Genomic DNA, 27,064 nt, shown 5'->3' with positions numbered 1-27,064 from the left:
TGCTACAAGTGTGGTAAGACAGGTCACTTTGCTAGGGAGTGTACCGAGAGTGAAGCTGGAGGTAGTGGAAGGAAAGATGCTGATCAAGCCAGGCCAAGAACTAGAGCCTACATGCTGACTCAAGAACAAGCCAAGCAGATTCCGGATGTTGTCACAGGTACGTTTCTCGTGAACGGTGTTTCCGCTACTGTATTATTTGATTCGGGCGCAAACAAAAGTTTCGTAGCCACACCATTTAGTAAACTAGCTAAAATGAAATGTTGTCGAGTGTCTGAGACCCTTATAGTAGAAACCGCTAGTGACACTTCGGTTAAAATAACAAAGATGGTTAAGAACTGTAAGATAGAATTGGAAGGACATGAGTTCCCGATTACCTTGTACGTTATGACCTTGGGAGGGTTCGATGTGGTTTTGGGTATGGATTGGTTGTCTGAGTTTGAGGCTCAGATAGTATGTAAGAGTAGGATTATAAGGTTAAAGTCATTGGATGGTAGCGCGGTAACGGTCTATGGTGATAAGGAAAGTTCCGGGCTTAATGTCATTTCGATGATAAAAGCTGAGGGTTTACTAAGGCGAGGGTGTGGTGCCTACCTGGCGTATGTTGTCAACGCTACGGCCGAGACGAAAGAAATGAAAGATGTTCCTATTGTGCACGACTACCCAGAAGTATTCCCTGAGGATCTTCCGGGGTTGCCACCGGAGCGAGAAATAGAATTTCAGATAGATTTAATACCAGGAGCCCAACCTGTCGCTAAAGCGCCTTACCGTCTAGCACCGTCTGAGATGAGAGAATTGATGTCCCAACTGCAAGAACTCCTAGACAAGGGTTTTATCAGACCGAGTGTTTCTCCGTGGGGCGCACCGGTTTTGTTTGTGAAAAAGAATGATGGAAGTATGAGAATGTGCATAGACTATCGTGAGTTGAATTAGCTTACGGTAAAGAATAGATATCCTTTGCCAAGGATTGATGATCTGTTTGACCAACTGCAAGGCTCAAGTTGGTTCTCACGAATAGATCTCAGATCAGGCTACCATCAGCTGAAGGTGAAGGAGGGAGACATCCCTAAGACAGCGTTTCGAACGCGGTATGGACACTACGAGTTCCTCGTAATGTCATTCGGTCTGACAAATGCTCCTGCAGCATTTATGGACATGATGAATAGGGTGTGTCGGCCGATGTTGGATAAGTCGGTTATCGTCTTCATTGACGATATATTGATTTATTCAAAGAACGAATCTGAACATACTGAGCATCTGAGAGAGGTATTGGAGACTCTGAAGAAAGAGAAGCTGTATGCCAAGTTTTCGAAGTGCGCGTTCTGGTTAAGGGAAGTGCAATTTTTAGGTCACGTGATTAATCCGGAGGGGATAACCGTGGACCCGGCTAAGATTGAAGCAATAACGAATTGGAAGACTCCGCAGAATCCGACTGATATACGAAGCTTCCTAGGGTTAGCTGGCTACTATAGGAGATTCATCGAAGGTTTCTCCAAGATAGCCGCACCGCTGACCGGTATGACCCGAAAGTCGATAGTATTCAATTGGGGGAAGTTTCAGGAGGAAGCTTTTGAAGAATTGAAGAAGAGACTCACGCAAGCTCCAATCCTTACTTTACCCGATGGCGACGAGGATTTCGTTGTTTGTGCTGATGCCTCGCATCAAGGGTTAGGTTGCGTGTTGATGCAACGAGGGAAGGTGATAGCTTACGCGTCTAGACAGTTGAAAGTCCATGAGAGTACTTATCCGACGCATGATTTGGAGTTAGCAGCTGTAGTGCATGCTCTTAAGATATGGAGGCATTACCTGTACGGTACTAAGTGCACTATCTATACAGATCATAAGAGTTTAAAGTACTTCTTCGAGCAGAAAGAATTGAACATGAGGCAGAGAAGATGGTTAGAATTGATAAAGGATTACGACTGTGAGATTAAGTATTACCCCGGTAAAGCTAACGTGGTCGCTGATGCGTTAAGTCGTAAGAATGAGGAAGTCCTTGCAACAGTGAAGTCATACAAGTTGATCATGAACCCGAGTCTTTTTGAAGAAATCATCAAGGTGCAGTCAGAAGTGTTAGTAGATGAAGGGTTAGTAAAGAACGAAAGGATTTATGGCCAGCAAGATGAGTTGATGGAAAACACTCATGGAGTTAAGACTAGGTTCGACCGTATGTGGATCCCACGCCATGGTGATCTTAGAAGTCGAATCTTAGATGAAGCTCATAAGTCAAGGTACTCAATCCATCCAGGAGCTACAAAGATGTACCAAGACTTGAAAAGAGATTACTGGTGGCCAGGAATGAAGAACGATGTAGTGGATTATGTTAGTAAGTGCTTAACTTGCTTACAAGTCAAAGCCGAGCACCAAAAGCCTTATGGGAAGATGCAACCGCTAGAGATACCTGAGTGGAAATGGGAACACATCACCATGGATTTCATAACTAAGCTACCTCATACAGCTAAGCAACATGATACCATCTGGGTGATTGTGGACCGTTTGACCAAGAATGCTCACTTTCTGCCCATACGAGAGGCCATCTCGTCAGAAATGTTAGCAAGCTTGTTCATCAAGGAAGTGGTAACCAAGCATGGAGTACCGTTATCGATCGTGTCTGATAGGGATACACGGTTTACTTCGAGGTTCTGGAAGAAATTTCATGAAGCTATGGGGACGAGGTTGAACATCGGTACGGCGTATCATCCTCAAACCGATGGACAGTCCGAACGGACGATCCAAAACCTTGAGGATATGCTACGTGCTTGTGTTTTAGATTTTGGTGGAAGTTGGGATGATCATCTGCATCTGGCAGAGTTCTCCTATAACAACAGTTACCATTCAAGTATTGGTATGCCACCGTTTGAGATGCTGTACGTTAGACGATGTAGAACCCCGGTGTGTTGGGGTGAGATTGGTCAGAAGGAAATGGGAAGCATAGAAGTGGTTCAAGAAACGTCTTCAAAGTTCGATCAGATCAAAGCAAGAATGAAAGCCGCTCAAGACAGACAAAAGTCTTATGCAGATAAGCGGCGACGACCAATTGAGTTTAACGTGGGTGACTATGTGATGCTCAAAGTCTCGCCTTGGAAGGGGATTATCCGTTTTAGGAAAAGAGGAAAGTTGAGTCCGAGGTACATTGGACCGTTCAAGATTGTAAAACGTGTGGGTGAAGTAGCTTATAAACTGGATTTACCCGATGAGTTAGAAGGAATACATTCAACCTTCCATGTTTCTCATCTGAGGAAGTGTCTAGCTGATGACACGTCTCACGTGCCATTGATGGATATTGAGGTTGATGAACAATTGAACTACATCGAGCAACCGATAGAGATCGTTGATCGCAAGGAAAAGCAGCTTCGTCACAAGATTATACCTTTGGTAAAAGTGATATGGAAACACCGCAAAGGATCGGATGCTACTTGGGAAGCGGAGGATGAGATGCGCAAGTTTTACCCTAGTTTGTTTATGTAATAGTTAGGTTTCGGGGACGAAACCTTTTTAAGGGGGGAAGACTTGTAACATCCTAAAAATTTTAATGATGAATAAAGGAAGTTATGTTTAGTGATTTCGCGTAATTAATTAGTATCGGGTAGGGAGCGGGTCTTGGACGTGGATTAATTGAGATGGGTTAAATAAGAATGGGATTTCAGGGATATAAATACCCCCAAAATCCCAAAAATATCTTCATTTACATCTATTTCTTCACACACTCAAAACACACACATTCTAACCGATCAAGATTCGAAGCCGAGACCCGAGATTTTGTTGATAGATCTGAGTTGGTAAGGTAAGAACAAATCCAACAAAGCTAATATTACTGAAAATGGTTAGGATTGGATGGGTTAACCGGACCCGAAACCCAAACTGCCCAAATCGGACCCCTAAAACGTCGATTTTAGGCCGATTTGATGGTTGGGATTTGTAGGCGCCGATCATACGATTCCGTGGGTACCAAAATCGAGTTATTTGGCTAAGAAACGAAGGATTTATGGGCAAACAGATCTGCAGCACGATAACTTCGCCTGCAAGATTAAGTTCGCCTGATGAACTTCGCCTTCAAGCGTAACTTCGCCTTCAAGCGTAACTTCGCCTAAGGATAACTTCGCCTACGGCCAAGTTCGCCTAAGGATAACTTCGCCTACGGCCAAGTTCGCCTAAGGATAACTTCGCCTGAAGCCAAGTTCGCCTAAGGATAACTTCGCCTGAAGCCAAGTTCGCCTAAGGTTTAACTTCGCCTGAAGCCAAGTTCGCCTAAGGTTTAACTTCGCCTGAAGCCAAGTTCGCCTAAGGTTTAACTTTGCCTGAAGCCAAGTTCGCCCGAGGTTTAACTTCGCCTGAAGTGAAGTTCGTTTAGAAAATAAATTAAAAACCTAATGGAAAATGTGTTAAGGCAGTTATCGAAAATAAAATTTTTCCAAGCTGACCTGGCAGCTTAACCCCAGCCAGGGGCTCCGCCCCTTGGACCCCGCTAGGGGCTGCCGCCCCTAGACCCCGCTGCCAGGGGCGCTGCCCCCGGACCCCCGTTCGTTGTGGGTAGTAATTAAGACTAGAAAGATGTTATAAGTAGTGATAGTTAAATTGATATGTATACTTGTTATACAGTCAGCCGTGCACAACTGAAGAAAGGGATTACGATCAACGGAGAACGTAACCGTGTTCAGGTGAGTTTCTAGCCCCATTTATGTGTTATGTTTTCGGGGCTGTGTGCATACTCGTTATGTTTGTTAATACGCTTATCCTAAGAGATAAGTGTATGCCTTGTGTGAATAATATGAAAGCATGAATGATTGCTTGATGGAACGTGAACGATCTTCGGATATTGCACGTACTGTCAGGTTGTAACGCTATGTATAAGGTAAGTATGTTATGTATGTTTATGTGTATGAACGTGATAAAGATAATAAAAGAAAGAAATGATAATGTATGGTTGTATGGTTACGGAAAGGGTACCGAGCCCTAATAATACTCGAGGTATGATGTATGGTTGTATGGTAACGAAGAGGGAATCGAACCCTACTAATATTCGAGAACTAGGGAACCGAATCCTACTAATATTCGAGGAAAGAGGGTACCGAGCCCTAATAATACTCGAGGAAGGAGGGTACCGAGCCCTAATAATACTCGAGGAAAGAGGGTACCGAGCCCTAATAATACTCGAGGAAAGAGGGTACCGAGCCCTAATAATACTCGAGAAAAGAGGGTACCGAGCCCTAATAATACTCGAGGAATGTAGGGCGTAATGCTCTTCATAACGTAAGATATGAAGGTAAGTTAATACAAAAGAAAGTAAGAAAGTATGAAAGTAAGAAAGTAAGAAAGTATGAAAGTATGAAAGTATGAATGAAAGAATATAATGTTATGTGAATGGTATGATTATGTGATTATCTAGAACTCACTCAGCGTAGCTGACTTTTAATATGCACGCAAGTGAGTAGGATGAGGCAGCTTGCTTGAGGAGACACATGGCACTGAACAAGAGTCGGGCATCTGAAGACTTATGATGTTTTAACTTTAATGCTTTAATGGGAAAGACAATGAATGTTTTGAGACAAATTATGAATTATGTAATGTTTTATGAAAGTTTTACATTCCGCGTAAATGTTTTAATTAACTCTGATATTTAGAGCTGTGTTTATGAGTAAATCCAACACCAAAGTAGGGTTACCGGTAACGGGGCCTTACATTATGGATGTTGTAATGAATGGTTGACTTTTATATTATTCCGCAAAAGTTTTTATTAACTCTGATATTTAGAACCGCGTTTATGAGTAAATCCAACACTAAAGTGGGCTACCGGTAACGGGGCCTTACAATATGCTTAAAAATAATTACAATATTTTTCTTTTACTTAACTCAAGTTTTAAAAATTTATAAAATAGTTTAAACTTTGGTCCATCATCTTTACTCAATTATTCCATTTAATTTCAATTTTAAACTAACTTCTCACCAACGATTTTTAAACGGTAATAACTTTATCATGCATTTATATATATATAAATATATATTTTAAATTGCACCACAAAAATGAACATTGTTTATATTGTCTTTAACTATCATTTGAGTATGATAATGTTATCGTTTTTTTTCAATCAAAAAAATTAACATGTAACCTATAGGTGTTCTCAATTCGGTTTTGACGGTTTTTAAGTTAAACCTTGAGCCAAACCGACAGTAACATTTTGTTGTCGTTGAAGACTGAAACACACTGTTGAAAATTTAAACTCAATCATTACTAACGGTTAGTTTCACAGATGGAGCTTTAATTATAAATTTATCGTCTAGTCCAGTCAGGTTTTATACAGTCATTTTTGGTATAAACTGCAAACCAACTGTTTGCTACGGTTTGAAAATTTAAAAACCTCATGACCAAAAGCTAAAAGAAAAAAAACCAACCATGAAACCAAAATGATGATTGGTAATTTAAATGGTTTCAAGGTTTCAAACAAACCATGAACATCTATAATTATTTCTTGATTACCAGAATTTGGTGTTACCGGCTGCGTCGCACGAGGAATTTGGTGTTACTCACATATTCCTTTACTTAACTCACGAGGAATTTGGTGTTTCCCCTTTACTTAACTCAAGTTTTAAAAATTTATAAAATAGTTTAAACTTTGGTCCATCATCTTTACTCACATATTCCATTTAATTTCAATTTTAAACCAACTTCTCACCAACGACTTTTAAACGATAATAACTTTATCATGCATTTATATATATTTTTTTTAAAATTACACCACAAAAATGAACATTGTTTATATTGCCTTTAACTATAATTTGAGTATGATAATGTTATCATTTTTTTTCAATCAAAAAAATTAACATATAACCTATAGGTGTTCTCAATTTGGTTTTGAAGCTTTAAAAGTTAAACCTTGAGCCAAACCGACAGTAGCATTTTGTTTTCGTTGAAGACCGAAACACACTGTTGAAAATTTAAACTGAATCATTACTAACGGTTAGTTTCACATATGGAGCTTTAATTATAATCGTCTAGTCCAGTCAGGTTTTATACGGTCGGTTTTTGGTATAAACTGCAAACCAACTGTTTGCTACGGTTTGAAAATTTAAAAACCTCATGACCAAAAGCTAAAGGAAAAAAAACCAACCATGAAACCAAACTGATGATTGGTAATTTAAATGGTTTCAAACAAACCATGAACATCTATAATTATCACCTGATTACCAGAATTTGGTGTTACCTGTTGCGTCGCACGAGGAATTTGGTGTTACCCGCTGCGCGCGCAAACACCCGTCTAGTTAACTCTACTACACATGTTTTGACGTGTTTTAAATAACCAATGTTGACAATAAAAAATTCCTGGATTCATTAGCGGGATTCCAACAATTACACGATGAGGCGAGTGGGACGCAATGAATTTGGATCTCAGCTTCGAAGTATTTATGTTCCATTGTGCAATATTAATCTACGTATCTACGTTACGACGTTACCGAATATTTTAAAACTAGAAATCAGTACCCGCACGTTGTGGTGGGTCTTGAGTTGGTAATGTATAGGCACACACACTTTTTGATTATAACTTATAGTATTGGTTGTTACAAAATGATTTGAGGTAAACATCAAACGAGTTTATCCTTATCCACCAAAAGAATTCCTATCCCATGTTTACTCGGATGTCATTGGCCATTTCATTCTTTTGTCATCTTCGTTGCAACCTGTGCATAGAAGGGTCTTGTTAGATTAATATTTGAGGCTTATCGTTAGTAGGGGTGTCTAAAATACCTGAACCTGATTAACCCGACACGACCCGGCCCGAACAAGCTGATTAGGGTAGGGTTAAATAGGGTGTAAAAGTCTTAACAGGGTTAAACGGGTTAACCCGACAAACCCAAATTGTAAATGGGTTGGGTTCCGGGTTTGTTTCTCAATTAAATATATATATATATATATATATACACACGCTTAAAACGTTCATGTATTGTATACTCTATTGGCATTTAGATTGCAAAATTTACTGCTTCATAAACAATTTTTACTAAGCTACAATAACCTCGGTCCAAATAGTGTTACAACAGCAACTAATAAATGAATGACAATGTTAACCATATGCTAACAGAAACTTGCAGCATTATACAAAAAGTTTCTAACTTGATTCTATATCAATAGAGTTGCAGATGACATAAATCTCAAATATTTACCAAAAGCTGTTGACAGTTCATTCAATTTGTTAATCCTAAATGCCTTACTAATTATACTAACAATCTATTTCATGAATCAAAATTACATGTAAAACCGCATGTTTGAAACTCGACCAACCCGTCCCTATTGACCCAAAACACCCAAACCTTAATGGGGTTGGTTTGCGGGTGAGTTTTTTTAATCCGACTAACCCAACCCGAATGGGTTGACCCAATTAACATCACTAATTATGGTGTATTGTGTTTTTGGTTACATCTGCGTTTAGAATTATAATATAAGTATTTTAAGCACGTTTTTATTTTTTAGAAAGCCAACTCTACTGTTAAGAGAAAAAGATATGTGGACACCAAATAAAAGAATCATACAGCTTAAAAAAACCTTGAACCTCCAATGAGATGATGAATGATAATCATAGAGCAGTAGAATACATGAGAGTCCACGAATATCTTTTGGTATTTTGCTATCCATTTTATTATAATCCTTGTATCGGATGAGGCTCTAATCGTTCTTTGATGTCGCAGATACGAAGTCACTATTTTGCAACCTGTTAGTTTAAGTGACTTCGTTTGCAAAGCAAGTGATTTGTGTCTACAATTTGTATCATAGCCTTTTATCAAACAACTCGAAACTTAGATTATCATCACAATTACATTCTGAAACGTCCGTTTGTACGTACGTGTAAGCCAAAGAATACAACAAATGAAGTAGAAAGTACAACTCAGTCCATACAAACGTTTAAGCACCATCGTAAAGGAACCATACAAACGTGAGTGACAACCAAAGTTGCCACACCAAAAAGCGAATCATCATCACAGCCATAAACCAATTTATCAAATCAGATCACCCCCGATATGTGTTTCGAAGGTTCCGGTGAACAGAGCCAGCCGCAAAGAAGTCGTTCTAAATTCAGGAGAGATCTAGTGAATAAAACCACAAAGAGCCCATATTCATCAATAATAACAGTACATGCCGGTCTATAAAAATATAATATAAAGTAGAGACATAACAGAGAAGCTCAGAAAACCATGATTGTCTCTCAACTGCTCACAGCCCAAATCAAATAGATAACAGAACATCACATAAATAACTTGAAACCTTGCATCGCCGAAATAAAGCGAACGCAGCCAACGTCACCAATCGCCGTCGCCCGTTCCAAAATCGAAGCCCGGAGATCGTAAGAGAAAATCAGTGATTCCAAAACAGAATATGGAAACAATCCTTGACCGGAAGCGAAAAGTATGCATGAAGAAAGGAGAGAGAACGAGAGAAAGCTTCTTAACAAAAAATCTCAGACAGAATAGATAATGCAAGTGGAGGAGAGTTACACGTGTATGCCAATGGAATAAGTACAAACAACCATGCACACAATACAAATGTTAAAAGAAAACGGAACAATAGATTAGTGTGTGGTTAACAAGTTGTAAATTATATTATAACTAGGTACGTGCCTGCTAAGTTTGTTATAGCACCAGTACCCGAACAAAAAAAATTAATCATTAAAACTTGGGCGTTGGTAAAATCCGATGAGTCAACACGAATTCAGTTTAATTGTCTAAACACACGTCTAAACCAAAAAAAGAAATGCAAAACTCGTGCATTGCAGGGATGAACGGACGCGGATTTGATCGGCTTCAACGTTACCGACACTTAATCGTCTTATACATACATTAATAAGCTCAAAAAGAATGACATAAAAATGTTGTCAACTCGGACTTTTCGGAATCTATATTTTTATTAAAACCCGACATATTTCAATGCTCGGGAAATTTTAACGCGTTTATCAAGTATAATTCATTATCATAAATATAAGTGTTAATTATTTAATATATAATCATAACTTTCAAGGTTTAACAAATATAACCCCAAACTAAAACTTTAACCCAAATATGTTTCCATCCTCTTAATCCAAAGACTATTTAGCAAATTCTGAATATTATAATCCATTAACCCAATAACCCATTAACCCGAACCCGTATCCACGGTCCATAAACCTAACTCGTGACCCGTTTTGTTAACTTGGCCCTTAATTCTCGTGATAATCTTGAAAATTGAATCAAGGATATTGTTGTTCTTATCTTAATCAGCCCTACCGACTATTATAATTAAGAAACAAGATCAAAAACGACATCAATTTACTATATTAACGAACTGATTAACCCTAAACATTAAAACCCTATATAGCAGCCCTTATAATTCAATTAAACTTGTTGGCACCCTGCCTGTGATCTCGCAAGCATAAACGCTAAGGTTAATTGTACAATCGGAGCCTGTTAATACTGTTTCTGGTTCACGTCTGGCCTCGCAATGGATCTCGTCAATTCGTCATCAATTCAGTGGTGTTTTAGGTAATTAATATATTGTTCTGATCGTTTTCATCTGTAATCAAAAGCCCTAACTCTAATTGAACAAAGACGTATCAGATTTAACTATTTGATTTGTTAGGGTTCTTGGACCCAAACTGTTAATTTGTCTATTTGTTTATTTATTTTTCCAGTTAACGTTTATAATAAATGGTTGGGTGGATCAGTTGGCTTTGGTTGGGTGGGTGATTCATGGGAAACGACTGTCGGCGCGGGATCGAGCCCCGGCAGTCCGTTTTTGTAGCCTTTGATGCTTTTATTGTTTTAAATTCAATAAATTTTATTAATTTGTATAATAAATTACTTTATATTATAAATATCATAATAAATCGGAATTTTATTAAAACCGACATATTAACCTATCTCTCAAATCTATGTTAAAACCATATATCTCTTTATATTGGGTAAAGTTAAAATACAAAGGACAACAAAAATGAGAAGAATGAGAAGGAATCCAGTCCATTGATCTTAGATTTGAATGACTGAGATTAATTTAATAAATAAAAATTAATGGAAAGGGCATGAAGGTAATAACTCACATTTGTTTACTTTCTCTCTCTACATGCAAGGCACATGTCAATTTCTCCCATCATTTTAAAATGTCCATAACTTTTTCATACGACATTATGTTTTAAAAAAAATCACCATAATAATAAGCGTTTTTTTATCTTTAATATGAGTATCATATTGTTAAATAAGAATTAAAAAAATTAATAGGTTTTAATTTGTGTTTTTTTTGTTATTCATTATGTCATTGTGTAATATGTTGTTTCCATTGTGTTTTACGTTTCATGTCATTGTGTTATATATACATTCACCATTGTGTCTTACGTTTTAGGTTATTGTGTTATACGTATTCACTATTGTGTCTTACGTTTTAGGTCATTGTGTTATACGTATTCACTATTGTGTCTTACGTTTTAGGTCATTGTGTAACATGTATTAATCATTGTGTTTTATGTATTAGATAATTTGTTGTTATTTTACCATTATTTTTACATATTATTATTACACAACAGTGTTATTAGTATTTAAAAAAAAATATAATGATGAGTTGAAAGACACAATGGCGAACAATGACGAAAAAAGACACAATGATAAGCGAAAAGACATAATGGTGTGCGAAAAGACACAATGACGAAAAAAGACACAATGATAAGCGAAAAGACACAATGGTGTGCGAAAAGACACAACGACGAAAAAAGAAACAATGATAAGTGAAAAGACACAATGGTGTGCGAAAAGACACAATGATAGGCGAAAAGACACATTGGTGTGCGAAAAAGCACAATGACAAAAAAAATGATAAGCGAAAAGACACAATGGTGTGCGAAAAGACACAATGACAAAAAAAGACACAATGATAGGCGAAAAGACACAATGGTGTGCGAAAATACACAATGAGGAAAAAAGACTCAATGATAAGCGAAAAGACGCAATGGTGTGCTTAAAGACACAATGACGAAAAAAGACACAATGATAACCGAAAAGACACAATGGTGTGCTTAAAGACACAATGACGAAAAAAGACACAATGATAGGCAAAAAGACACAATGGCGTTGTAACATCCGGCCCCTCGCACCACCAATATTGTCCGCTCTGCCCACAAAGAGCTCACAGATTTGTTTTTGGTTTCCCAGATGGAGACTTCCCAGGAGGTCACCCATCCTAATACTACTTCCACCTAAGCACGCTTAACCGTGGAGTTTTCATGTGATTCACAGCCAACTAAGCCCAAAACGCGTTGGTGATTGAAGAGGCAAGACATTTACTTATGAACCAAGGATCTCTCTTGTCCACGGCTGATGTGGGATTTGCCTAAGAGTGGGACGATGTTGTGTTTGTCAAGGGTGTTACAGACAACCCCCCTTTAGACTCATCGTCCTCGATGAGGCGTATCCCATCATCCCGAACGGCACAAGAATGGCTCTGATACCACCTGTAACATTCGGCCCCTAGCACCACCAATATAGTCCGCTTTGCCCACGAAGAGCTCACAGATTTGTTTTAGTTGCCCAGATGGGGATTTCCCAGGACGTCACCCATCCTAGTACTACTTCCACCTAAGCACGCTTAACCGTGGAGATTTCATGTGCTCCACAACCAATTAAGCCCAAAACGAGTTGGTGATTGAAGAGACAGGACATTTACTTATGAACCAACGATCTCTCTTGTCCACGGCCGATGTGGGATTTGCCTAAGAGTGGGACGATGTTATGTTTGCCAAGGGTGTTATAAACATGTAACATCCGGCCCCTCGCACCACCAATATTGTCCGCTTTGCCCACGAAGAGCTCACGGATTTGTTTTTGGTTGCCCAGATGAAGACTTCCCAGGAGGTCACCCATCCTAATACTACTTCCACCCTAAGCACGCTTAACCGTGGAGTTTTCATATGTTCCATAGCCAACTAAGCCCAAAACGCGTTGGTGATTGAAGAGACAAGACATTTACTTATGAACCAAGGATCTCTCTTGTCCACGACCGATGTGGGATTTGTCTAAGAGTGGGACGATGTTGTGTTTGTCAAGGGTGTTACAGGTGTGCGAAAAGACACAATGACGTGATTTTTGTTTTAAATTTTATATAACAAAAATCATACTCATATTAAAGATTAAAAAATGCTTGTTATTATGATGAATTTTTTTTAAAAAAATATCATACGAAAAAGTTATAAACGTTCTAAAATGATGGGGGCATTAACATGTGCCTTGCATGTGGAGATAGAAAATGTGTACAGTTGCATCTATACCCTTTTTCCTTTGGTCTCCACTTGACACATGTCAATTATTTATGACTTTCACACTTCTCATATTTGTTACCATTTGTAGAATAACTTGACCCTTTTATATATATATATATATATATATATATATAAAGTATATATGTGATTATTTATTTGGTATTAAATTGTAAAGGTTTTAGTTTTATAAAAAAGGATTTTTAATAGATATAATTAGAATATCTCATTAATTAATATATTAAAATATAGTATAAGTCAGGTACTTTATATAAGATTTTATTTTATATAAATTAGTTATTTATTAACTAATATTTACAATCTTAAATTTAATAAGAAATCTTATCTAATAATAAAAATATGTATTAAAGAACTTTTAGTGTAAAATAATCATTTTAAAACAAATATCTTTATATAATATGTTCAAAAGTCTTATAAATATTTATTTAAGTATTTTTAGGCATTTCATATTATTTACAATAAAACTTGATGATCAAATATATAACGAAATAAATAGCCTTTGTAAGATTACACTCGATCATCAAATTTCGAACATTTATTTAGTTTTACTCTTTATTCGATTCGTATTTATTCCACAACTATTGTTACTTAGGATTTCTCGTCGATAATTTATGAAGAGCGTAACTCTTGTTTACTACCGTTCTTACAGCATTTCGCTTATATCTTGCTTATTGCTAAGGTGAGTACCTCATCCCCCATTTTAAAACTCATTTTATACTGTTTTGGGGACATATGCGTTTTATATTATTTCTTTTCTATTTATTACACAAACTGCAACTATTTTCACTAGCGCTTAACGATTTGTACCTTACTTGTTATGTGCGTATTTGATTTACGTGAACCGCATTCGGAAATGTCCAACATAATCTCATAATAGTATGATCATACGACAGTCGTAATAGCTTTGTGCTTTACGATAACTCATTTATTTACTCATTGGTTGAATTGCTTAACTCATTTGACTTTGTTGCGCATTTATTAAGTATTATATATATACACATCAAATTTGGTGTTACTCACTCAACCTTGTGTTGACAAATCTATTGTATTTTTAACGAATATGCAGGTTGTCGTGTGATGTGATGTTCAATCAAGATTGGAAGAAAAACTTAGGATTTCAAGATAGAGGAAAATAAACAAGACTTTTAAATAATTTGATATATGTTGTTGGTTAACTTATTTGATTATGAAACTTTGTATTGAGTTGTATTTGAATTTAACTTAACAGATAATAAAATTTCCAATATTGTATAATAGTATCTTGAGAGCTATAGGCAATCAGCTCACGCCTCGGCATTTCCGTCGTAGGTTGGGGTGTCACAAAAAACAATAAAAAATAAGAAAATAACAAATCAAAACCTTAATAAGCTAAAAAAAACAAATGACAAAAAAAATTAATTCAGAAAACAGGAAAATAACAAATAAAAACATATAGCAACAAGAATCGAACTAGCGCTGGAAACATAGTAGTAAAAGAGAGTTGAGCATACTTCAAAGGACCACCAAACCACCTAAAGCAATATGATTTTAAAGCTGACCCTCTTTCTGATTTGATTTATTTTGTTTATCCAAGATTATTGGAAAAATGTAATGATATTTCATATTTATAAGAAAGGATCATACTTGCACCTTTAAATGAGGTTGTCGAAGAAATTAATGACAAATTTTGTCCATGTTTCTTGGAGAAGAAGTTGAATATCTTGGTTCTGATAGTTTAGACAACTCTGAAAGTGTTGGTCCTGGTTTCGATGCAGCATTACACTCACAGGATTTTCTAAATGGTTTAAAGATTTCTGGTATGCCTAATCATAGATTGGTTATACAAGTTGGTGTGCCAGTAATGTTACTAAGGAATATTGATCAGAAGAACGGTTTATGTAATGGGACCAGATTACAAGTTATAAATTTGGGGAGGCGTTTTATCGAAGTTAAGGTAATTTCAGGTACTATTGGGTTTCGCACTTATATAACTCGTAGTGGTCTAACTCCTTCATATAAGAAACTGCCATCCAAATTAAAAAGAAGACAGTTTTCTATTACGGTTTGTTTTGCAGTGACCATTAACAAAGTCAAGGCCAATCACTCGCAAGAGTTGGCATATACCTACGAGCATCGGTGTTTACGCATGATCAACTATATGTTGCTTTATCACGAGTAAAGAGTAGATACGGTATTAAAATGGTTATATTAGACAAGGAAGAAAAAGTGCCAAATAAAACTACAAATGTCGTTTATAAGGAACTATTTAGTAATATATGAAATTGTTATTTTTAATCTATTGAATGATTGTAAAATGCAGATTATTTCGTTTGAAAGTTATGTTTAATAGTTTTATATTGTTATCGATGTTATTAACAATTGTATATTCATTATCGTCTCCACATGTATATGAAATTATGTTTTCCACTTTCATATTACCGGTTCATGTTACAAAATTTATCTTTTTTCACCTGTGACGCCCACGAGTCAATAACCTAGTAAAAACATACAGCAACAAGAATCGAACTAGCGCTAGAAACATAGTAGTAAAAGAGAGTTGAGCATACTTCAAAGGACCACCAAACACCTAAAGCAATATGATTTTAAAGGCAATTATATTATTAAATAGTCAAGTAACGCCTCTTAAAGGATTTTGTGGCAAGAAGACTCAATATTTATCAATATGTTATCTAGTTTTTATCCTCCGTATTACGGGGGGTCGTTTTATATTATTTGTTTTTAATATTTATCTATTTTTTGATTTTTTATTTTTTTAGTATATGAAAATTAATAATATATTTATGGTTTGATATTAAATTGTTTTACAAATATATGAGATGTTATAACCAGATTTAAAAGTTATATGAGTTTGATGAGACCCAAGACCCGTTTATTTTTTTTACTATAAAATTGGTTTTTTAATTATAAATAACATATATCTTTTTTTAAATAAATCGGATATTAATTTTTAGTATATTCCTACTTTATAGAATTTTTTTATCAAATATTTGGTGAGATTAGTCTTTAATTTAATAAGATGTTATAACCCGTTTAAGAAATATCTGGGTTTGATAAGACCCATACCCGTGAATTCGGGTCAAATGCATGAAAATTCTCCATTTAAAAATCAAACAAATCTGACGACTTCAAAAAAAGGGTGCGACCACATCGCGACATGTAGGATCATCGCGACATGTAGGTTTATTATGTTTTCGTTTATATATATTATAGATAGATATATAATAATAGAGAAGTAACATCTTGGAAAGAAACACTCATATGCTGTAATATTTGCGACAAAGGAGCACCTAATATAAACACTAACGTAAGTACTTGATATCTAACTAGTGATTGTCTCTCCATCCTTACGATTATGAAGTCTTACTTCCATGACGTTGTACTTCCACCCCATGATTTCACAGCATTGTCTCTGTTGCCCCTGCACATTATTATCAGGTGCCATTATGGTCCCTCTCCCTCCAAGATAATATTATTGACAACTTTTTAAAAGGCTCACCAAGCGAGTTTAGCTTGAAAGAAGCTTTTTTTTTCAATTGAGTTAAGCTGAGCCAATGTAAACTTGGTCGTTAACTAGCTTGCTCGTTTGACTCGTTTACATTGAAGAGAAAATTTGAATACACAAATTCTAAAGATTTAACATGTATAAACTAAATGCACGAGCTTGATCATAAGCCACAACTTATGAGTGGAGCTGAGCTTGAGCTAGAGCTTAACATTCTAGTTTGTTAATATAATATATAAACAAGTTAAGCCAACTAGAATCGGTTTATAAAAATAGTCAAGCCGGGACACCTCGGATCGGATGGTTTTAAATGAGCCGATCCCAGCCCCATACACTACATAAGGATTAAAAGTATGGGACGCGTAGTAATAAGGATCGACAAGGATATAACCATTACCCATTTTCTCTTTAAAAACTACAAGTTTTATATATAGAAATTCAACAAATTCCAGTGATTGGCATACCACTTGACCCATCAGCCCCGCCCATGAGCAAAAAATAATAAAGTTTACCTCAATCCAATACTTAGGGTTCATTTTTGATGACGACACTACAACCTTCTCGATTGCGTGTGGATAATCTCGCTTCTTGCATTTCTTGGTCGATTCATGTCTTGCATATGTAGTCATCGTGTGATCTCCACCATCTTGAACCTGACTAATGAAGTAAGTAGCTGGAAGTTCACACGGGTCGGCGGACAAGGGTCGTGTATTGAACATGAAAGGCCCTTCTTTAAAGCTCCTCCATGTAAGGAATGTTCGTATTGGAGTTTGAAGCTCATGAGCCGTCAACATAGACATATAGATTTGAACCGTGTAACCCCAAGAGACGGATACAGACCACTTATGCCACCAAGTGGTGTGGTAGCAAAACGACTGTTGCATGGCTCGAGGTGGGTCATGCCTATAGGTCTGGATTAGGGTGTTCAACGACTCATACTTGGTATGGTTCGGTAAGAGTGGTTTAATATAGTCAAGGTGGTGAAGTGACACAAGTGGTGTCAAAGGGTGTGCTGCTAGTAGACCATACGCATCTCCCCTAACATCCATCTATAACCATCATAAAGATATTAGTCATAATTCACTTAATTTGGAATTTTCTTAAAAGAGATTAGAAATGAGGACACGTGTTGGCATGAACAACTTTAATAACCTTTTGCCTCAAAAGTTGATGACAATACAATTTTTTTGAACTAACGTGGATCTTATTCACTTACCCTTATATAAAGTTTTGTTTCAGTTATACATAATTTAAAAAAAAAAAATAAACACTTGATACCAATATTATTGTTTTTCAATCGAAATATTTTTCAAAAAGATAAATTAAGTAATAAAAACAATTTCTTCTTGTTAGGTAAATTTCCTTTGACAAAACCTATGATCTTTGGTTAATAATTACCTGGTGGAACCCACGCTCTTTGGTTAATGAAACTCCAAGTTCGGTGACACAAGCCCACACCCTTTGATCTGAACCGTAGAAATAAGTGTAGCGAGCAAGACACCTGTCGAAGATCCGAGCCAACTCCGCGGCCAACGGATAACTCAGCGCAAATCCACCACCGCCAAATGCCATGTCGTACGAGTGCATCACGTCCTGTTCCACACTCTCTGAACCGCCACCAACGTAGTACATCTGCCGGTGATCGTACTTGGATAACACCGACACCAGGTTGTCGGTAAAAAACACCGTATCATCATCCCCCATCACAAACCACCGGACGTCCGGCAATCCGAGTTTGAACGATTCCAACACAATTCTGGCGATTCTAACCGCCGGGCTGGACCCTACGTTTTTCACCCGGGACACGTCTTCCGACACCCTGTACGGAACCGAGCCCAGGTGGTGGGAAAACATGTCACCCGGGTCTTCATCTAACCACACGAAGCCCCTGGTAACGTTCGGTTCCCACCAGAGCTCTGAGTACCGCCGACGGTCCCGCCACGTGCGAACCGACCCACCTATTCCAAACAACACGTGCGATATTTCGGTGGAAGGATCGGGTGTTTCTCGGTGGTGGAGACAACCGGGAGCGGTGGTCCACCACGACGCTCGGCCCAAAAAGGAGGACAAAACGACAAAGGAGATCGAGAAAACTAAGAACACGAGTACCATTAGTTTTAACGATTTGGTTACGGCTTCACTGTTCTTGTAATGAAAGAAATTTGTGATTTCTCGAACATGGATCATAATCGAAACCAGATCAGGGTGTTTGATGATCTTGTGTTTTTGGGAATTTTAAGAACAAAACCACACCGAAATATTCAGAATCAACATCTATTATACCCTATGAAACTATAAATTAGATGGAGAACACGTGTCTTTGACTAAATGAACTGGAGTAGGTTTTGGGGGAGGTAACAATTTTAAAAAACATAAATTAAATATATATTTATATTTAATCCCTATAATCTTTTATATTATAACTAGTTTTTATCCCTTGTATTACATGACTTGTTTTATATTATTTATTCTAATATTTATTTATTTTTTAATTTATATTTTTTTATTGTATAAAGTTAATAATTAACTTATGGTTTGATAATAAATTGTTTCACGAATAATGAAATGTTATAACCCGGTTTAAAAGCTATATAGTTTTGATGAGACCTAAGACCCGTTTATTTTTTTTACTATGAAATTGGTTTTTTAATTATGAATAATATTTATGAAAGTTAATAATATACTTATGGTTTGATGAGACCCAAGATCCGTTTATTTTTTTTACTATCAAATTGGTTTTTTAATTTAAATAATATATATATATATATATCTTTTTTAAAATAAATAAGATATTATTTTTTAGTGATTTTTACATATATCCCCTTACTAAAACCACTAATTACATATTTCCCCAACCTTAAAAACTTAATTACATATTTCCCCTTTTCATACTAAATTACCCTTTTACCGCTTTTAAAATGTTTAAAAATCCCTTATAACTAATAAATTAAAAAAACCAAAAAAACGGAAATCACCATCATCTTCACTAACTACTCTCTTTCTTTATACAAATGCAAAACCTAATTCAACATCCTACCTCCTCTACACCCTCTCCTCTTCCACCTTCTCCCTCCACATATCCCGACTGGTTACGCCGCCGCAACTCTCAAATCGATTATAGAATCAAACACTTGCTTAAATCTTGAGCTTACTAGTTGTTTCGGTGGGTTTCACTTCAGATCTGAAAAACTTGACTGTTGTGGTGTTCGTTGGAAATCGGATCGAGCAAAAAGGTAAACCGAGATGGTGGTGGTGGTGGGATGTGTGTGGTGGCTCGTTGTCTTCACTGACAAATAGGTAACCGAGGAGAGTGGCAGAGGGAGTGAATGAAGTGGTGGTGGTGTGGTGGTTCCTCATTGGAGACGATGATCACTCCTTTGTTTACTCTTGTTTCTTTTGTTCATCTTTTTTTAGGGCACTGGAAAGAATAGTTGCAGATAGAGGGTACCAACACATCCACATTCATATGTAATTTATTTTATTATTTTGTTATTTAATAAAAAAAGTAAAATAGTAAATCAAAAGGTTAATTTTTATAAATTGGATAAATATGTAATATATGTATTTTAAAGAGGGGATATATGTAATTGTATTTTTATGGTTGGGGATATATGTAATTAAAGAAGTTAAGAAGGGAAAATATGTAAATGCCCATTTTTTTATTATATCCTATTTTATAGGATTTTTACATAAATAATTTGGTGAGAATAATTTTTAATTTAATGAGATGTTATAACCCGTTTAAAGAATACCTAGGTTTGGTAAGACCCACACCTATGAATTCGGGTCAAATGCATGAGAATACTCCATTTAAAAATCAAGCAAATTTGGTGACTCCAAAAAAAGGGGGAGCGACCACATCGCGACACGTAGGATTTTTATGTCTTCGTTTATATATATTACAGATATATCAAAATATTAATTATATATTATTATCTTACTAGTTAATAAAGGGTTTCTCATTGGGTTTATATAAAGGGAAAGAATAAATTAACATCATAACCTAATCACACACACATAAGAATTTCGTGTCTCCTCTCTACTAAACCGGGTTCCTCTCAAGAACCCTAACACCATCCTTAACCATACATTCAAAAGGGGAACTCGATCAAGATGACAAACATGTCAACTACATCCTACTCACATGCGATTACTAACTCTCCATGCGGTAATAGGTTCATAGTTTTAATATTTATCATTTTTCTATTTCTTACATGAATAAATGGTCAACATTTGATATCAGAGCGATGTTGATTAATGTCACACCCCAACCTACGGCGGAAATGTTGAGTGAGTAGATCACCAGTTTTGACACAAACAAAAATGGTAATATATAATGATATAAATGAATAAATAAAAATAGGAAAAACTGTTATTTGTGAGTATAAACAATGAAATCGTTAAGAAAGTAACGAGTATCGGTGAAACCATTGCCAATGCGATCGGGCTCCGGCCATTACGGCGATCGTATGATCATACTATAATGAGATTATGTTGGACCTTTCCGAATGCGATTCAAGTAAGCAAGTAAGCAAATAGCAAGTAACATGCGGTAATTCAATTGATACACAACACAAAGATCACAGTTTGCGTTTGAGAAATAACAAGATGAATAATTTGATAAATGGTACGCAAGTGTCAGCAAAACATCTGATAACCAATAACCGCGTCCAGGGGGCTTGAACTCTTGCCCCTGGCTGGTTCAACGAGTTAACCACACACGCAACACCAGCTGAGCTGGGGGTGTCGTCTGGTTATGAATAAGAATAATACCTTAAAAGCATAAACATGTTTACCCCCAAATTGTCTAAAGAACCCTAAATCTGCAATTCGTGAAATTCGTTTATGTTTGTTTAATTGGGGTTAGGGTTATCGTTATAGGGGTTGAAACGAAATTGTTGGTATAACAGATTACCTTAAACGATGTATAAACGAGGGTTAATTGATCGAAAAACAGCCGGGAAGAACATGATAACGAACGGACAGTTGCAGGCGTTTATAACCAAATTAACTAAGGGGGTATTGTTCGCGAGATCACGGGGAGCCTGCCAATGGGTTTAATTGAATTATAATCGATTCTATATGGTATATAGGTGTATTGCTAATGACGGGTTCGTTTTATATGTCAATACGAATATATTTTCATCTTGTTTCCCAATTAAATTGATAGTGTTAGTTATAATACGCGTATAAACGAGCTGAAAAGATAAATTCCAACTAAAACGCGAAGATTAAGCTACAAGTATACGAAATGGATCGTGGGTTGCGTTCATAACGGGTTGGATCTTGATATGGGTTTGGGTAAATGGGTAAAATGATTATAATATATAATAATTATCCAGTTTTGCAGAAAGGTCCCTTAATTTCTTGGATGGAAACAATAAGGGATTAAACTATAGTTTAGGGAGGTATATTGAATATAATCCAAAGATATATATATATATATATATATATATATATATATATATTAGATAGATATAATAACCAATAATAATAGAATATTATACTCGATAAACGCGATCTTTTATTGATTATATATTATTCGAAAACAAAAACGGGTCGGGTATTAGGCTAATCAAGAAAAAACCCGAGTTGTTACAGTCTCCCCTACTTAAGGAATTTCGTTCCGAAATTAGAAAAATTATAACAATACCATTAAATTTTGAGGAAAAGAAAATTTTAATTATAATTTAAAAAATTTATTATAACACAAAACTTTGAATAGTTAAAACAACGCTCCAACTGAAAATCCAATAAAGTCACTTATATATAGGATGTACCAGCGTCGTTCCACCGTGTCCTTATCATCTCTGCATTTGTACCGTTATCCCAACTACTTTTGATTCTATAATATAACAAACAATTGCGTGCATTATGTTTTTCATGAGAGGACTTTGATAATTATGTAGGCCTTCATAATTAACTAGATCGTCGGATGGTCCACATAACTCGTCTCATCATGTGTAACAAAACATTTGAAAAGACATGATTTTTAGGGAAAACATGAATCTTAATATGTTTTGGTTATAAACTAGAAGATCGTAGTTGTGTAAAATATTACTAAAAATAAATTGAACTCTTGAGTTAATTTAATAAAATATTAAAGTTTCTAAGATGCCTCTTCGTAAAAGGTATAAATTCTTGGAAGTTTGAAAAGGAAAGGATTCCTTGGTGTTTAGAGTGAAACGAATTGTGATGAATGAGGTCAAGAGATAAACTAGGAATACAGTATTATAGGAAGTTGTCTTTTGAAAAGATAGATTTTATTGTATGAGAATACTCACTTGAAATTAATAAATTATTAGAATTTAAATCCAAAAATCGAATAAAGATTTGGTATAATGTATGACTAAGAAAGATAAAATATGTTTAGATAAAAATGACAAAAACATCTTCTTTAAAAAACTTAGTTATGATTGATTTGATTTAAAATAACTTTATTAATTAGATCTATAAAAATTTGGATAATTGAAGTTGATTGAACTGAAATATTTTGATTAGGTTGCAAAGTAGGGTTTAATAGGATAAGTTTGGAAATTTGAGCTTGATGAACATGATTGGACCGATAACACACATGGCGTAGGTGATTAGGATTTCCATAGTTGGAGCAATTACAGGTAGGAGGGTATAAAATTTGAGCAAACGTCGTAGCCTAGGTTTAAGAATTTGATGGAATTGACTGTTGTGGAACGTCTCGTGGTACGAGGCAAATGATTACATTGGGTACAAAGCGATATGAGAATTGAATTGAATAGTGATAGTGGCAAGTGAAGCATAATGAGTGAAATTTTGATGTAAAGTTTCTTGTTTGAGACGCTATGATTTTGTTGAGATTAATTGTTAATTTGATTAATACCATATAGTTGATGTTTAGACATGCATTTGTTATTGTGGTTGTTATGAGAATGAGTAGGGGTAAATAAATTGAATTTATTGACGAAGAAGTTAATGAACAAGATTGAATTGATTGTATGTATGTTTTGGAAATTGAGTTTATATTTTGAGATCGCATGAGCTATCTCATTGACTAATCATGTGGCCATAAGGCGGTTATAGAAAATAAATGATTGATGTTGTTTGATGTTGAGAAAACATTCTATGATTAATAAAGATGTGATTTAATTAGAAGATTGGATAGTTGTGTAGATTTCATATGAGTTATTGTGTAAAACGAACTTAAATATGTTATGCTGATGTTATCCATGACTTAAGGATAAGTTAGAATCTAAATTGAAAATCAATGAGTTACTTTGATTAGTGAATGAGTTTTATCAAAGTTTGATATGTTTTCACAAATTAAAATTTGAAGTTGAATGCTTGAAAAACAGTTTATGTATATGATACCATGAGTATAAGAAAGCCATTCGATTATTAAATTGTGTAATAATATTATTTAAATTACTTGATGTTTTGATAATATCGCAAGTATAATGAATTATGCAAATGCACAGTTGGCGTGTCCATGACGTCCATGGGTTTTACACCCGACTAGACATTTTTAAACAATTAAACAGAATAAAGAATGTAACTGTTTAGCCGACCACGTTTAACGTTTAAAGTGTCGGTCACATGACAATTTCTATTATGGCGGAGAATCTTGTCACACTCCCTAACTTTAAATGAAAAAAAGCAAAAACAAAAATAAGAAATTCTCAAGAAAATTTCCGACAATAAAAAGCAATCTAATAAGGCGTAGCCTCAGAGTTATGAAAATATTTTGAGAATGAGACATAGTCTTGTAAGTCCCCCCAGGGCGTCGCCGATCGATACAAGATCCGCACGATGTCTAGGAGTGCGGAATCCTCCTAGACTCGTTTATTGGTGTAGAAGACGAAGAACACGGTTACACATACATAAACACACGAACAAACACAAGAACGGGATAAACGAATCTGCAGATCCTTTCATATAATAATCATAACTCGTTACATACCAAACACGAAAACAAAGACACGGCCGACCCGAGGTAAGCTCTACCTCGGGTCGTCCCACACGACTCTCCCTCTCTGTTTCTCTCTAGACAATTGAACTACACAAAACACACTCTAACTTTTCTGGATTCCCAACTCTAAACAAGACACACCTATATATAGATACACAACTTCGCGGGCTTGGGCTTGGGCCTGTAGGCGAAGTTGTTCTAACTTCGCCTATGGCAGAAGTTGTTACAACTTCGCCTATGGCGAAGTTGCTAACTTCGTACTTCGTTTCCGCTGAATAGAATTGCATAGCGACGGTCACAAAATGCACCAACAGACTCCCCTTTGACCGTTGCTCTCAGTTCTAACAAACACAAAAGATCATCTGTTACAAAACATGCACCAACAGACTCCCTCTTAACTGATGATCTTCTGTTTGCTCTTCAACCAGCCGTGTCTGAAACTGTCTTGTAGCTTCACAAATCTACCAATCACCCAGCGTCTTCCATATCAGATCTCCCCTTCAGTGTAAGCTTCTCCGACTATATAGATTGAGGTCTTTGAAATGCATGCATCCCCGTGCCTAATTGATCATCTCAACCAATCACGTGAGTCCTTCTAACTTCACCAACACGTGAAGTTCTTCTAACTTCACCAACACGTGAAGTTGGGCTCCCTCCACAACTTCACCAACACGTCGGCATACGATAAGGTTTAATCTTCAACTACTCAACATCAAGTGATCAATTTCATCACAAAACCACCTTGACAGAATCTAACACACATGACCATTAATTAATCCGAAGCATCTTCAATCACCAGGGATAACGATCAAGAACATAAACACTTTAATTCCCGATTAAATCCAACTTGTTCCAGAATTTTCACTTTAATAAATAAGCATCACGTTTCAGGATCCAATTCTCGAACGCCTTGAAAATAACATAAATAATATGCTCTGACCGCAATCCAGTAATGACGAAAACCTTCAGTTCAATTTGACTTTCTTCAGTTGGTCAACCTCGAACAACAACTATTTCATTGCCCACAAACACCCAAATATGTGTCAATATCCAGTTTCAATCAATATCCCATTCACAACCTCAACTCCATATCCAGAGTTGACACGTATTTGTTCACACGTAAGACCAAGAGATAACAAGTTTCACTCGTTGACGGAACAACGTCTTCGGTCTCACAATAATCGTGTACACCTGGCCATACAGACGAAAACTCCAAACAATTTTTTTTTTTTAAATTCGCCTAAAGTCAACTTCGCCTGAAAGTCAACTTCGCCTGAAAGTCAACTTCGCCCCTCCTTAACTTCGCCTGTCCATAACTTCGCCTGTCCATAACTTCGCCTGACTGATAACTTCGCCTAAACCCTAAAATTTAAGCGACAACTTCGCCTGAACCCCATAACTTCGCCTGCGGCGGCTGTTCGGCCAAAAACGCATCAGAAACGTGCCAGAAACACCAAAACGCAGATCTCGAACCATAGCATAAGAGCCTAAGGCTCTGATACCACTTGTAAGTCCCCCCGGGGCGTCGCCGATCGATACAAGATCCGCACGATGTCTAGGAGTGCGGAATCCTCCTAGACTCGTTTATTGGTGTAGAAGACGAAGAACACGGTTACACATACATAAACACACGAACAAACACAAGAACGGGATAAACGAATCTGCAGATCCTTTCATATAATAATCATAACTCGTTACATACCAAACACGAAAACAAAGACACGGCCGACCCGAGGTGAGCTCTACCTCGGGTCGTCCCACACGACTCTCCCTCTCTGTTTCTCTCTAGACAATTGAACTAAACAAAACACACTCTAACTTTTCTGGATTTCCAACTCTAAACAAGACACACCTATATATAGATACACAACTTCGCGGGCTTGGGCTTGGGCCTGTAGGCGAAGTTGTTATAACTTCGCCTAAGGCGAAGTTGTTCTAACTTCGCCTATGGCAGAAGTTGTTAAAACTTCGCCTATGGCGAAGTTGCTAACTTCGTACTTCGTTTTCGCTGAACAGAATTGCATAGCGACGGTCACAAAATGCACCAACAAGTCTTCGAGTAATAAAATATTTTGAGAGTGAAGCATAGTTTCGGAGTTATGTGTGTGCATGCCGAATAAAATAAATAAATAATTAAACCGTTAAATAAGTACATAATCTAGGAGGTAATTACGTAAGCTGTAAACAATCAAATAGAACACATCAGGTAAACAAATAAGCACGTATGAGGTACCTAAGCATGTAACTAAGGCGCCACTAATGACCTATCTTAAAAATTCGGCTCTGACACCAATCTGTCATACCCCAACCTACTGCAGAAATGTCGGGGCGTAAGTGATTGCC

At 36.4% G+C, this 27,064-nt stretch overlaps 1 protein-coding gene across 1 annotated transcript; it reads right to left on the bottom strand.

Moving 5' to 3' along the window:
- Nucleotides 1-15,723: 15,723 nt before the first annotated feature.
- Nucleotides 15,724-18,891, bottom strand: LOC143585596 (uncharacterized). The gene is made up of 3 exons (XM_077067352.1): nt 18,178-18,891; nt 17,292-17,828; nt 15,724-15,843 (listed from the first exon to the last, which is right to left on the bottom strand). The coding sequence occupies exons 1-3, from the start codon at nt 18,889-18,891 to the stop codon at nt 15,724-15,726; spliced, it is 1,371 nt and encodes a 456-aa protein (XP_076923467.1).
- Between the last annotated feature and the right edge of the window lie 8,173 nt (nt 18,892-27,064).

This window comes from Bidens hawaiensis, unplaced genomic scaffold (genome assembly GCF_021521415.1).
Source record: "Bidens hawaiensis isolate Kalapana, Puna unplaced genomic scaffold, B.hawaiensis_p1.1 tig00033905_1, whole genome shotgun sequence".
NCBI classification, from domain to species: domain Eukaryota; kingdom Viridiplantae; phylum Streptophyta; class Magnoliopsida; order Asterales; family Asteraceae; genus Bidens; species Bidens hawaiensis.
The sequence above is the reverse complement of the archived record's forward strand: the minus strand, read 5'-3'. Positions and strand labels throughout refer to the sequence as shown.